The 13938-nt window shown below is 44.2% G+C and overlaps 1 protein-coding gene across 7 annotated transcripts in view; it reads right to left on the bottom strand.

Moving 5' to 3' along the window:
• Positions 1-1802: 1802 nt before the first annotated feature.
• LOC144953549 (uncharacterized) overlaps positions 1803-13938 on the bottom strand; it is a 78100-nt gene continuing 65964 nt past the window's right edge. For 3 of the 7 annotated variants that reach the window (XM_078884102.1, XM_078884104.1, XM_078884103.1), the window contains one exon: positions 1803-6022. In XM_078884102.1, coding sequence (XP_078740228.1) covers positions 4351-5994 — 1644 coding nt within the window. In that variant the 5' untranslated portion in view covers positions 5995-6022 and the 3' untranslated portion in view covers positions 1803-4350. Of the gene's footprint in view, positions 6023-10756; positions 10764-13938 lie in introns of all 7 variants that reach the window. The other 4 variants (XM_078884109.1, XM_078884105.1, XM_078884108.1 and 1 more) reach the window with 3 other exon arrangements.

The following is a 13938-nucleotide window of genomic DNA, read 5'->3' on the forward strand; positions in this document are numbered from 1 at the left end:
CCAAGTGTATGCCGGAAGCTCCAGGGGTACAGGCATCTGACGTCTCCTGGACAAATCCCATTTGGCAGAGCCAGGAGACTCATACCCTCGGGGTTCCTCCAAAAACGGCAAACAGTTGTAAGGGATGTCAGGGGAAGGATTCCCACCAAAAAGAGGGGGACAGTGGGACAGTGAAAGGAACAGGTGAGGAGATATTAGACTGGCGGGAAAACGGAGGGAGAAGGCTGGGGACGAGTGTGGACTGGGGAAATAATAAAAGACAAACATATTCTTAGGTTTTTTCGGTAAAGTCACGTAGGTAAAACATCAAAATTAATGAAAATAAAATAAAATAGAACAAAAAATCACGACGTTTTGGAGGCAACACAAGTCTCCGTCATCAGGTGGGACCGTCACAGCCGAATTAGCTGCATCAAGTGAGGCAATGATTCAAGATGTAATCCCTTATAAGCAAGTTGAAGGGGGGAGGAGAGAGGGGGGGAGCTCCTCAGAATGTTAGTACAACTCATCGGGAGGGGGAGGGGACCAAAAAATTGAACGACGGCTTGGACGCGGTTGCTGCTGCACACGCCAACACAATGGACAGAGAGGGGGAGGGGAGGTCTGATACACATGATAGACAAAAGAACGAAAATGCCCATGTTTATACCAATGCTGGCTGAACAATGAAGTGGGTACTGTTAAAAAACAACTGGGGATGTTAACACTCGGTAAAGTAAAGTAAAATAGTGCCTGTCAGATAAGATGGTCCAAAAAAGTGTAATTAAGTCTTTTTTGCGTGGTTGATAACATCTTTCCAATGATTACTAAGTTTGTACCCATCATCACGGTTGAAATTATGTCTATGTTTGTATATTTGTATGGCTTCGTGTACAAATATACAAACACAGACATAATTTCAACCGTGATGATGGGTACAAACTTAGTAATCATTGGAAAGATGTTATCAACCACGCAAAAAAGACTTAATTACACTTTTTTGGACCATCTTATCTGACAGGCACTATTTTACTTTACTTTACCGAGTGTTAACATCGTTCTTTTGTCTATCATGTGTATCAGACCTCCCCTCCCCCTCTGTCCATTGTGTTGGCGTGTGCAGCAGCAACCGCGTCCAAGTCGTCGTTCAATTTTTTGGCCCCGCCCCCCCCCTCCCGATGAGTTGTACTAACATTCTGATGAGCTCCCCCCCCCCCCCTCTCCTCCCCCCTTCAACTTGCTTATAAGGGATTACATCTTGAATCATTGCCTCACTTGATGCAGCTAATTCGGCTGTGACGGTCCCACCTGATGACGGAGACTTGTGTTGCCCCCGAAACGTCGTGATTTTTTGTTTTATTTTATTTTCATTAATTTGGATGTTTAACCTACGTGACTTTACCGAAAAAACCTAAGAATATGATTCCTTGCAGTCACGAAAGCTTCAAATCTAGAATTAAAAGACAAACCTCCTGCAACCTTGTCGGCTCTCCTTTAGTTACTGCAAATAGCCACGTGGAATGTTTGAACACACCCATAAACTGCATGCCCAAGCGGCTTGTTTGGCCTGGGTGTCTGGTGTGCTGCAACTTGCCTGCCGTGGCTGTGGAGCGGTCATTGGTGGAAAGGTGGATGCCGGCGATGTCGTCATTGGTCGGGCATCGCTTCGACTTTCCCCGCGCGATGTGTCCCAGCTGTCCCCGCCACGAAGAGGTCACCACCCCGCCTTAGCCACCAACCTCGAGACCGTCGAGGTCTCCCCTCGCCACCGAGGACAGCCTTGCACTTCCGCCGCCACCTCCTTCACCAGCTCTGGATCCTTCTCTATCGGCATCTCCCCGCTGACCGGGCTGTTGAGGCGTCACCCAACACGGGCTCACCTGCCCATGCCACCACCCGAGGCCACCGGTTCACGCCCTCATGTGCCTCAGGTGGGTTTTTCCTCCGGTTATACCGTGACATGCCAGCCCTTCTGACACCAGCTGTAACGACTCCAGGAGACACTGCTCTTGTGATGATCTTTATTGAAGACACGTTCAATTGACAGGCGAAAACCCCGACTCAAACAGCAGCCTTAAACCTCTCCTCTCGACACCTTTTATCCCCAGCGTGGCCATCCCTGGACTAATGGCCACGCCCTTCTCTAGAACCTTCACGGGCTCTGATCTGCACCTGCTCCCTTCTATCACTTGGCCAAAGCCCCTATTCTCGATCCTACTCATAGACCCCAGATCGTTCCCCTGTCTGTTCCTGAACCTGTCATTACCCCGTGGCCCCTAGTCTCTTCCCATCCTAATTCCCGTGTCATTACCCCGTGACCACTAGTCCCCTAAAACTGTCTTTAGATATGCAAAGATTTGTTGATCGTGCAAATAAATTCCAAGACTCGGTGCACATTCGTCATGTCCTGTGGACGAGGCAAATTCTGCTGTCGATGACGTCACAAGCCAGAGGAAAGCGCTGACGTAACCCAGTCATGCGTTTGAGGTGACCTCTCCAGAGGGAGCTTTAACATATGCATTGACAGGGTTACACCTGCTGACATAACAGTGACACCTGCTGGCTTGGGAAGGGTTTCATGGGTACAGCCACAAAGGTAACAGCCAATCAGGGAAGGAGACATATCTGGAGCAAAGGTAACAGGAGGGGTGAGCCGAGATGCTCCGGGAACCTGCTCGAAGGTTCCACGAGAGGGCGTGGCTGGAGGTGGGGCTTAGCCACACCTGGGGGGATATAAGGGGGAGCAGACCTGGAACTCGGGGCTCGTGTGCGTCCTGGGTCCTGGCGTGTCGCTGTTCACCGACATCTCTCTCCATCGTCTGGCCACGTGGAAGATCTCCTGCGCGAGTTCAATTGCGGTCATCATCACGCCGCCAGCCAGCGGTGAGTGATCGGCTGTGCGTGTAGCTAGTAGCGGTGTTATTGCCTCGAGTTATATTCAGTGAGAGGAAAAGCCTGTATTGTGCCCAGTGTGAGAAATAAAGTACCCTCTATTCGACATGTCGGGGAAGTCGCTCATTTAACATATTTAAGTAAACATGTAGTAAACAAGGTGGGGTATCGATGGACATATATCAAAGAGATCAGCAGACAAGGCATCTATTTAATTTATCGGTCTCTCCACAAAACAAAGGAATATTTCCACAAACTATAAATCCCACGGCCTTCTGCGAGTGCATAAATCCTGCAGCATTGATTCATTGCAAGCCAACTGTGGACCGATTTTGGTGTACAATGTCTCAAAAGCAGGCAGGCTTTCTTCAACCAATGGTTGTAAAAATCCAGATGCTAATCAGCAAGAACCATTTCTAGTCCGAGTTTGCTAACATCCATATAAGACGTCATACAAATTATAATTAGTGTTGTCGTGGAGAATGTATCTCATAAACATAACTTTTAAGTGATCTGCCTTGTAACTGATGAATGATATGACTATGTTCCATATTTCAAAGGCAATGAGTTGCTTCAGAGCCAGATGCTTCCTGATTCACAAAAATACCCTTTGACCTATATCACAAGGACAACAGCTCTCACGTTATCTGTACAGGTTAATATCAAAACACACACTTTGTCCTGACATCACGTATTCAATGTTTAACCCTTATAGACAAATGTTATCTGTATGCACAAAATCAGACAAGTATTCATTAAATAATAATTCTAAATTATCGATGGGCATATTGACAAAATTTAATTTCTACACCAAAATTTACTTAATCGTGTTATATTGTAATTACAGAAAGTTGATCTCTGTCTGGATGAGGCCTACACCTGCAGCATTCAGATTGAGGGAAGCCAAATGGGAGTGCATTCTCTTTTTGTTGCAAAGGTTCAAGGTTCAAATCCGACATGCAACCCTGAATAGTCCAGGAACATTAATTACAAATCTGCACTTTTTGCTTAACAGTGGATGTAAAATATATTGTCATTCAAAACGAGGCCATTGCATGCTGGTGCCAGAGTCAAAATTTGTCCAATTCAAAACATTACCCACAAATTACACAAGTGAGATTACACATGCAGGCTCGTGCAGGGCTACCTGATGCCACACAGGGGCAACTGCCACTTGGGGGTGCTCTTCGAGTGTTTGTCATGAGATATGATACAAAACTCCGATATGCTGAGGCAATTAATTAAGCACCATATAAATGCAAACATTATTATAACATAGTGAATGCTTGGGAGCTTATTGGCTCTCGCTCCTGGTTAGAGATCTACCCAACCCACAGGTCCATAAATACTGGCCGCTCTTACTCTGCAGGTTGAACCTAGGAATTGAGTGATCAACTTCACGTTATTTTCATTAAAGGCCTGTGACAAAGGTAAATCTATTGGAGCTTCATTGTCTCAAGCTTACACATCTACCGGGACTTAATTTGATTTTGTATTGTCTGAGAAGTCCAGCCACACCTCCACATCCACAAACTGCTGGGAGTTGCCTCGTTCTGCCTCAGAATTCTCCTCCTGCTTCACTTTGCCTCCATCGATGTGAAGGTCTGATTTCGGAGTCGAATCTTCATCTTCACATTTCACCTTCACTTCTTCATTCTTCACTGTCATTTTTTCACATTTCACCTTCACCTCTTCATATTTCACCTTGATACCTTTCAAAGTGTCCAAGCTGGGATTTTCTTCTGGTTCTTGTTTCATGAGAGATGGGCTCATTGCAGCACTTTGACTTTCACAAGAATAGTTCAGACTCCATTCCTTGGAAATCGTCTGATGCATGTGTGTTATCTGGTGTCTTTGAAGATGTGATAATGAATGTGCAAATGTCTTTCCGCACAGATTGCATTTGAAGGGTTTCTCTCCCGTGTGTGTTCTCCGGTGTCTTTGAAGATTTGATGACTGTGCAAATGCCTTCCCACACAGAGTGCACTTGAAGGGTTTCTCTCCTGTGTGTGTTCTCTGGTGGCTCTGAAGAACTGATGCCTGTGCAAATGCCTTCTCACACACTGTGCACATGAAAGGTTTCTCTCCTGTGTGTGTTCTTTGGTGTCTTTTAAGAGTAGATGCATCTGAAAATGTCAACCCACACACACTGCACTTGAAGGGTTTCTCTCCTGTGTGTGTTCTCTGGTGTATTTTAAGATGTGATGACTCTGCAAATGCCTTCCCGCACTGAGTGCACCTGAAGGGTTTCTCTCCTGTGTGTGTTCTCTGGTGTATTGTAAGATGTGATGACTCGGCAAAAACCTTCCCGCACACAGTGCACCCGAAGGGTTTTTCTCCTGTGTGTGTTCTCTGGTGGCTCTGAAGAACTGATGACCGTGCAAATGCCTTCTCACACACAGTGCACTTGAAAGGTTTCTCTCCTGTGTGTGTTTTCTGATGTTGTTTAAGAGTAGATGAACTTGAAAATGCCTTCCTACACACACTGCACTTGAAGGGTTTCTCTCCTGTGTGTGTTCTCTGGTGTCTTTGAAGATGTGGTGACTGTGCAAATGCCTTCCCACACAGAGTACACCTGAAGGGTTTCTCTCCTGTGTGTGTTCTCTGGTGGCTCTGAAGAACTGATGACTGTGCAAATGCCTTCTCACACACAGTGCACTTGAAAGGTTTCTCTCCTGTGTGTGTTCTCTGGTGGGTCTGAAGAACTGATGACCGTGCAAATGCCTTCTCACACACAGTGCACTTGAAAGGTTTTTCTCCTGTGTGTGTTCTCTGATGTTTTTTAAGAGTTGATGAAAGTGTAAACGCCTTCCCACACACACTGCACTTGAATGATTTCTCTCCAGTGTGTATTCTGTGGTGGATCTGAAGATGTGTTGGCCATGCAAACGCCTTCCCACACACACTGCACTTGAATGGTTTCTCTCCAGTGTGAGTTCTCTGGTGGATACGAAGATGTGTTGACCATGCAAACGACTTCCAACACACAGTGCACTTGAAGGGCTTCTCACCAGTGTGTGTTCTCTGGTGCTGTATCAAGTTTCTAGTACAATTCATGCTGTTTGCATACTGGTCACATTGTTCCCTTTTTTGACCGAGTTGCGCTAAGTGCCTTTGCTCCATCAGACCAATTCTGCAGAGGAAGCGTCAGCTGCAGACAGAAAAAAAATGTCAATACCATCTGCTTCAGTATCAAGGCACAAAGGAATGCATATATACACAGTCACACACGACTTACACGTCTATAAGGATTCATATATTCATGATATAGGGAAAAAGATTCCCCAATTCATCACACGGGCTGTTAAGGCACACAATGAGAGCACAAATGGTCATAAATATGCGTGGACGCCCGAACATTTTCAAAATGAATATTTACCCAAAACTCAGCTGGATGCGCTGTGTTAATTTCCTGACTATTTCCATGCTTATAAAAACTAAAATAAACTATTGTTTTGATTTTTTATATACTTTACAGCAAATACAAACTTGATACTGTCACACAATAGCATGGTAAAAAGGTGGAGGGGTGTCCATAAACATGCCTGGCCGCTTTCATCTGCTTCCTCACTTCACCAAGTAATTAATAAAGGATCAATGCACATAGCAGAGGCACACAATAAGTTACGTTTTCACTTATCAATCAAGTTTGCTGTCAGCGAGTTCATAATGCATTGAAATAACTGCGCCACCGCTCCCCACATAGATAAACTCTTAAACTCTGTCTGAGACCTTGCTTCCATTCACGGGCAAGACTACCACAGCAGTACGTAACTCAGTAGACTTGGTCTCTCTAATCAAGGGCATCTCACTGTCTACAGATGATTTGCTTATCAGCTTTGATGTAGTCTCTCTGTTCACCAAGGTTCCTGTACCTGACACCTTAGCAATAATTGAAGACTTGGTCCAATATGGACTGAATCCTGATAATATCTGGACTAATAGAAGCTGCTTGAACATGTGGTGTCTGGGAATGTGGGATTCATGACCAAACCAATGCTGCCTTGCCTGCCAGAGACTCACTGATTATATTTTATATTGATATGTTAAGGATCTGTAAGCTTCTAATACATTATAGTCTGTTTAACACGTAGGCTTTCGCGACCAATGTTATTCATAATCAACGTTTTTGGGTTTAGATCGCGTTATTTATAAATGTGTCGTAACCCTCCACCACCCGACACGGCCAATTAGTAAAAATTTGTCACTGATTGGCCGTGTCGGGTGGTGGAGGGTTACGACACATTTATAAATAACGCGATCTAAACCCAAAAACGTTGATTATGAACATTATAGTCTGGTTCAATAGAGGACATATCATGGGCAGGCCAGCCTTCATTGTATATGCCAGCACAGGTCATTTAAATACGTTAATATTTTGCATCCAAAGAGAAAGGAGTAATGCCAAGAAAATGTACAGCTTTGTTTGTTCCTTTCTAAATCCGTTTCCCTGGTGAGGGTCGCAGTGGCAGCATGTTGAGTATGGGGGTCAAGGCCTCCCTTTCCCTGGCGACAGACTCTAGCTCTTCGTGGGGAATTCCCAAGCATTCCCAGGTCAGCCGAGTGACATAGTCCCGCCAGAGTGTCCTGGGCCAGCCCCGGGGTCTTTGCCCAGTGGCAGGTGCCTGGTAAAATTCCAGAGGGAGTCTATTGGGGGGAATCCTTACATATATTCTATATTGATATCACTCTTGGAGCCAAGCCCGGGGATTGTGTTCGCCAAAAGCCCCTTGTGGCCAGGGGACCCAGGTAACCCGGTCGGGCCCAGTCTGAAATGGCTAGGTGGCATCATCCTGTGCGCCCACAATTCGCAGCACAAAGGGTAAGGGGCAGGTGCGATGCCAGTACGGCAGGGAAAGGGATGGTCTCAGACCGATGAGACCTTGGCGATGGACACTCACAGATTTGTATGGAGAAAAGTTCAGGCAGCTTCCATACAGTGTTATACAATCTAATGAGAGAATGCCGCTCGACTAATTTGAAGTGAAACTTTGGTTGCCAAACCAGAGCTGGTCGTGAATACATTAACCAGGTATGGGAGCGCCTCCACCACTTGTAGAACTGCTAGATTACTCATGGAGAGTTGAGCAGGTGCAATGTTTTAGGACTTGATATTCCCAGGCAGGTGATTTATGTTTGTGGAACATATGCAAGGCCCCATTTCATGATGGAATTATCCAGGCAGAGAACAAGATTCCCTAACTTCATCTCATTGAGTAGCCATTACCAGATCATCAGCAGATGCAACATGGTTGACCAGCAGGTAACGATCCCTTAACTACAACCAGGCATCAATTAGCATATAATTGTAACTGTAACAAATGCAATACATTTATATGGCCATTGTGAGCTTCTCAAACTACATAATTATTGACGATGCTACATAATGTAATGCAAGGGGCCAGAGTGAATTTCTGTCACAAGCCAAGTTGAATAAGAAATGGCTCCGACTCCTGGTCACGCAGCTTTAGATGGGCCTGCCAAAAATCATAAAAATCCTCAACGAATGTGAGCAGAGGCAGAGACATTGAAAACTAAGAACAACCCAAAGGCGCACATCAAGAAAGCATAGATCTAGTTTCTGCTGAAAATCCGTACTCTTCTTCTTCTTTAGTGCTGCCTAACGGCGTGTGCGACTTCACGATGATATTGGTCCCGGTCTAGCACGGCGTGTAGAGTTTGTGCTGTTGTTAATTGTAGCCATGTTTTGATGTTACTGAGCCATGTCGTTTTTGGCCGTCCTGGTCGTTATTTCCCTTCGATTTTTCCTTCCAGGATTTGCTTTAATAGCTGGTATTTGTGGTCGTTTCGGGCAATGTGGCCTAGGTAGTAACACTTCCTGCTAATGATGGTCTTCAGCAGTTGCCTGTCAGTGCCCATATCTTGCAGAACTTGTGTATTGGTGGTTTTGGCTGTCCATGGGATTTTCAGCATTCTTCGATACAGCCACATCTCGAAAGCTTCGAGCCTTTTTGTTGCTGTTGTTGTCAGTGTCCACGTCTCTACTCCGTACAGCAAAATTGACCAGATGTAGCATTTCAGTGTGCGCAGTTTCAGTGATGTACTCAAGTTGTGGTCTGCAAGGAGTGTTTTCCATTTAATAAATGCTTGCCTTGCTTGTTCAATTCTGCTCTTGATTTCGACTTCATGGTTCAACTGATCGTCAATGATTACACCAAGGTATTTAAATCGGTGTACTTGTTCCAATTTTTCACTGCCAAGCTTGATTGTTATTTCGCTTGTAGTTCGGCTGACCTTCATAACCTTTGTTTTCTTTTTATTAATTCGTAAGCCCCATATTTGACTCTCTGTAGCAACCTCGTCCAAGATTTGTTGTAGGTCTTGTTCCGAATCGGCCAGCAGTGCAGTGTCGTCAGCATACCTGATGTTGTTGATGTATTGTCCATTGACTTTAATACCAATGTTTTTATCTGCTAGTGTTCGATCAAAAATCTGCTCCGAGTAGATGTTGAAAAGACTGGGTGAACGTGGGCAGCCTTGTCGTACACCTTTTTGTATTGGTGTTGGGTCTGTCAATTCGTTGTCATATCGGAGTTGGGCTGTTTGCTTCCAATAAAGAGCAATGATGAAGTTGATGTCGTTTTTATCTAGTCCCAGTTGTTTTAATAGAGCTGCTAGTCGGTCGTGGTCGACTGAGTCAAAGGCTTTCTCGTAATCTATGAAGCAGATGTACACTTCTTTCTGATGTTCGTAGCATCGCTGTAGTAGTATCTGTAGACAGAAGATTGCTTCTCTTGTGCCTAGTCCTTTGCAGAAGCCAAACTGTGTGTTCTTCAATGCATTTTCACATGTGGAGCGTATGCGCTGTTGGATCACTTTCAAGAAGACTTTCAGCACGTGGCTCATCAAGCTTATCAGTCTGTAGTCCTCGCATTTCCGGCTTGTTGCTTTCTTTGGTATGGCCACAAAGATGGATTGTAGCCAGTCGGATGGAATTTTATTGCCATTGTATATTTGATTGTACCAATTAGTCAGTTGTCGTATGTTGTTACTGTCTAATAGTTTGAACAATTCTACATGGATTGTGTCGGGCCCGCACGCTTTGCCTGACTTAGCTGTTTTGATTGCATGTTCTACTTCTGATGTTAAAATGTGTAGAGCGTCTTTCGACATCTGTTGGTCTTTTTCTGCAGGTCTTCTCGCGGCGCAATAGAGCTTGTGTATATAGTTTGTCCAGGTGTCCATTTCTTTCTTGTTTTTTTAGGATTGGTTGGTTGTTGTCCGCATACAAGGTAGCTGTTGGGGCTGGTCTGTAGATGTTACCAGCTTCTTTGAGCTTCTTGTGCAAAGTAAAATTGTCATGTTTTTTAATTAGTTCTTCAATCTCGGTGCATTGTTCTTCCATCCACTTTTCTTTTGCCTGTCGGATTGCTTCTCTGATCTTCTGTTGCATTTGTTTGTACTACTCTGCTGTAGTCAATCGACAATAAATACAGCAGCACCTTCAATATCGCTGTTACGTTCTTGGAAAGTGCCGCACGAAAGCTAAAAGTGCGATATTCAATACTTAAGCCTTACCTAAATAAACGGCAACTAAAAATACATCACAATTGAAATAAGTACTGTACTGTATTCCAAATAAATTAAAAACTAAACACTTGAAATAAACATTGAGAACCAGTATAGAAAAAATATTCTAATATAAAAAATAGTATGAACCTATATAAATAAAGCAGACTTTGCGCATGTGTATGTTTTTTTGTGAACAAAATTACGCCAACACCATGAAACCTACAAACCCCAAACTTCCCATGTGTATCCACAGGTGAGTTAGTGTGTAGCTTACCTGTTCACCTTCAACACCTGTAACACCTGCACATTCCAACCCCCCGCAGCTGAGTACAACCCCTGCGCTCCTCACCACCCCCCCTCTCTTTCTCTTGCCATGTGTTAAAGCCTGGGGCATTCCCACTAGTTCCGGTTTGCCCCACACGCAAATACATTATGACATTTCATACACGACAATTCCACGCACTAACCGTAATATAAATGTCTGCATTGCACTGCTATCGTTCTCATATTTACCACGTTATCCTTTCCACTCATCAGGCCTGCTTTTTTGCTGCCAAATTCATCCACTTCCAGCTCCTTACTATCCTCTCTGCTGCATGTGCACAACTAATCTCTAACACACACTGCAATATTTATTTTAAAAAACATGTACTATTCTAAAATATCTACGTCTACATACCAGCACTACCAAGCTCCTTATACACAGCATAGACGCTTTACAACAGCTACGACTACAGTGAGGGAAAAAAGTATTTGATCCCCTGCTGATTTTTTATGTTTGCCCACTGACAAAGAAATGATCAGTCTATAATTTTAATGTTAGGTTTATTTGAACAGTGAGAGACAGAATAACAACAAAAATCCAAAAAAAAGCACGTCAAAAATGTTATAAATTGATTTGCATTTTAATGAGGGAAATAAGTATTTGACCCCTCTGCAAAACATGACTTAGTACTTGGTGGCAAAACCCTTGTTGGCAATCACAGAGGTCAGACGTTTCTTGTAGTTGGCCACCAGGTTTGCACACATCTCAGGAGGGATTTTGTCCCACTCCTCTTTGCAGATCTCCTCCAAGTCATTAAGGGTTCGAGGCTGACGTTTGGCAACTCGAACCTTCAGCTCTCTCCACAAATTTTCTATGGGATTAAGGTCTGGAGACTGGCTAGGCCACTCCAGGACCTTAATGTGCTTCTTCTTGAGCCACTCCTTTGTTGCCTTGGCCGTGTGTGTTGGGTCATTGTCATGCTGGAATACCCATCCATGACCCATTTTCAATGCCCTGGCTGAGGGAAGGAGGTTCTCACCCAAGATTTGACGGTACATGGCCCCGTCCATCGTCCCTTTGATGCGGTGAAGTTGTCCTGTCCCGTTGAAAGAAAAATACCCCCGAAGCATAATGTTTCTACTTCCATGTTTGATAGTGCGGATGGTGTTCTTGCGGTCATAGGCAGCATTCCTCCTCCTCCAAACACGGCGAGTTCAGTTGATGCCAAAGAGCTCCATTTTGGTCTCATCTGACCATAATACTTTCACCCAGTTGTCCTCTGAATCATTCAGATGTTCATTGGCAAACTTCAGACGGGCATGTATATGTGCTTTTTTGAGCAGGGGGACCTTGCGGGCGCTGCAGGATTTGAGTCCTTCACAGCGTAGTGTGTTACCAACTGTTTTCTTGGTGACTATGGTCCCAGCTGCCTTGAGATCATTGACAAGATCCTCCCGTGTAGTACTGGGCTGATTCCTCACCGTTCTCATGATCATTGCAACTCCACGAGGTGAGATCTTGCATTGAGCCCCAGGCCGAGGGAGATTGACAGTTCTTTTGTGTTTCTTCCATTTGCGAATAATCGCACCAACTGTTGTCACCTTCTCACCAAGCTGCTTGGCGATGGTCTTGTAGCCCATTCCAGCCTTGTGTAGGTCTACAATCTTGTCCCTAAAATCCTTGGAGAGCTCTTTGGTCGTGGCCATGGTGGAGAGTTTGGAATCTGATTGATTAATTGCTTCTGTGAACAGGTGTCTTTTATACAGGTAACAAGCTGAGATTAGGATCACTCCCTTTAAGAGTGTGCTCCTAATCTCAGCTCGTTACCTGTATAAAAGACACCTGGGAGCCAGAAATCTTTCTGATTGAGAGGGGGTCAAATACTTATTTCCCTCGTTAAAATGAAAATCAATTTATAACATTTTTGACATGCGTTTTTCTGGATTTTGTTGCTGTTATTCTGTCTCTCACTGTTCAAATGAACCTACCATTAAAATTATAGACTGATCATTTCTTTGTCAGTGGGCAAACGTACAAAATCAGCAGGGGATCAAATACTTTTTTCCCTCACTGTACTATTCATACCCACTTCAAACAAAAACAAACAATTACTCCCTCCAACAACTTATACTTCATTCCCTTGCGGCGATGTCTTCACATTCTTAGAACGATTACACATTAAACTATCATTTCATTAACAATCTCTACACAGCATTAACTCACACTCACTATTTACTCTTTTTTTCTGCTTATTAACTTTTACCTCCACCTAATGTTCCTCGCAGAAAACCTGCACTTATCTTCACCAAAGGCGATTACAATAATTGATGCCATTCGTACAAGTGCTGCAATGGCTGCACCTAGAGCTAATGAAACTCCTGAACACAAAGAAGTGAGAAAGCATGATGCCTGTGCTGCCATGGCTGCACCTATTGATGACATTTCTTAACAAGAAGACTGCATGCCACCAGTGCTGCGCATTGGCTGCACCGACAGCTTATGAAACTCCAGTACAGCAAGAAGCAAGACAGCATGCTAACAGTGCTGCTATGCTTGCACCTACGTCAAACTCAACTCCTCAACAGCAATGAGCTACACAGAAAACTAACAGCACAAATGGCTGCAGCCACAGCTATTTAAACTCTAGTCCACCAACAAGCAAGGCAGCTTGAAAACAGCACAATGGCTGCAACCAGGTATCTACCCTGCAGTCAAAAGGAAAAGCATTCTTTTCCATACATTCCTCACTTTATTTACACTTTTGATCCATTTTCATTCGTTGCATGTATACTTATTGCAGCTACTGCCATGCAATGATATGGAAAATAGACCCTCCAGGGCTCTGTAACAGTACCAAGGTTCAAGTGCCTACAATTAATGATCATCCCGAGCATATTCATGTATTGATACCTGCCAACACTACACCTATGCAAGCCATTTCTGAAACAACAATAGAAGATAGAACTCATACTTCCAAATTACATGTTTTGGCACCAACCAACTCATCCCAACATCTGGCTACATGCCCACTTTAAAGTGCAGGACCAGATACATAATCGCATTGGCAGTCTGCTGCCACTACCTAATGACCTACCTACATTGCCACACATCTATTTGCATGTCTGACAATAGGTGACATGCTCAACAGCAACAATTTCATCAACACCAAGATTAGGCCTCGGCAAGGTAAGGTAATTTACCCTTTTTACCGGGTAAAAGGGTAAAGGTAAAGGGTAAAGATGTCGACATGCCAAGGGGTTAGGTAAAGG

The sequence above is a fragment of the Lampetra fluviatilis genome, chromosome 78, assembly GCF_964198595.1.
Source record: "Lampetra fluviatilis chromosome 78, kcLamFluv1.1, whole genome shotgun sequence".
Lineage (NCBI taxonomy): Eukaryota > Metazoa > Chordata > Hyperoartia > Petromyzontiformes > Petromyzontidae > Lampetra > Lampetra fluviatilis.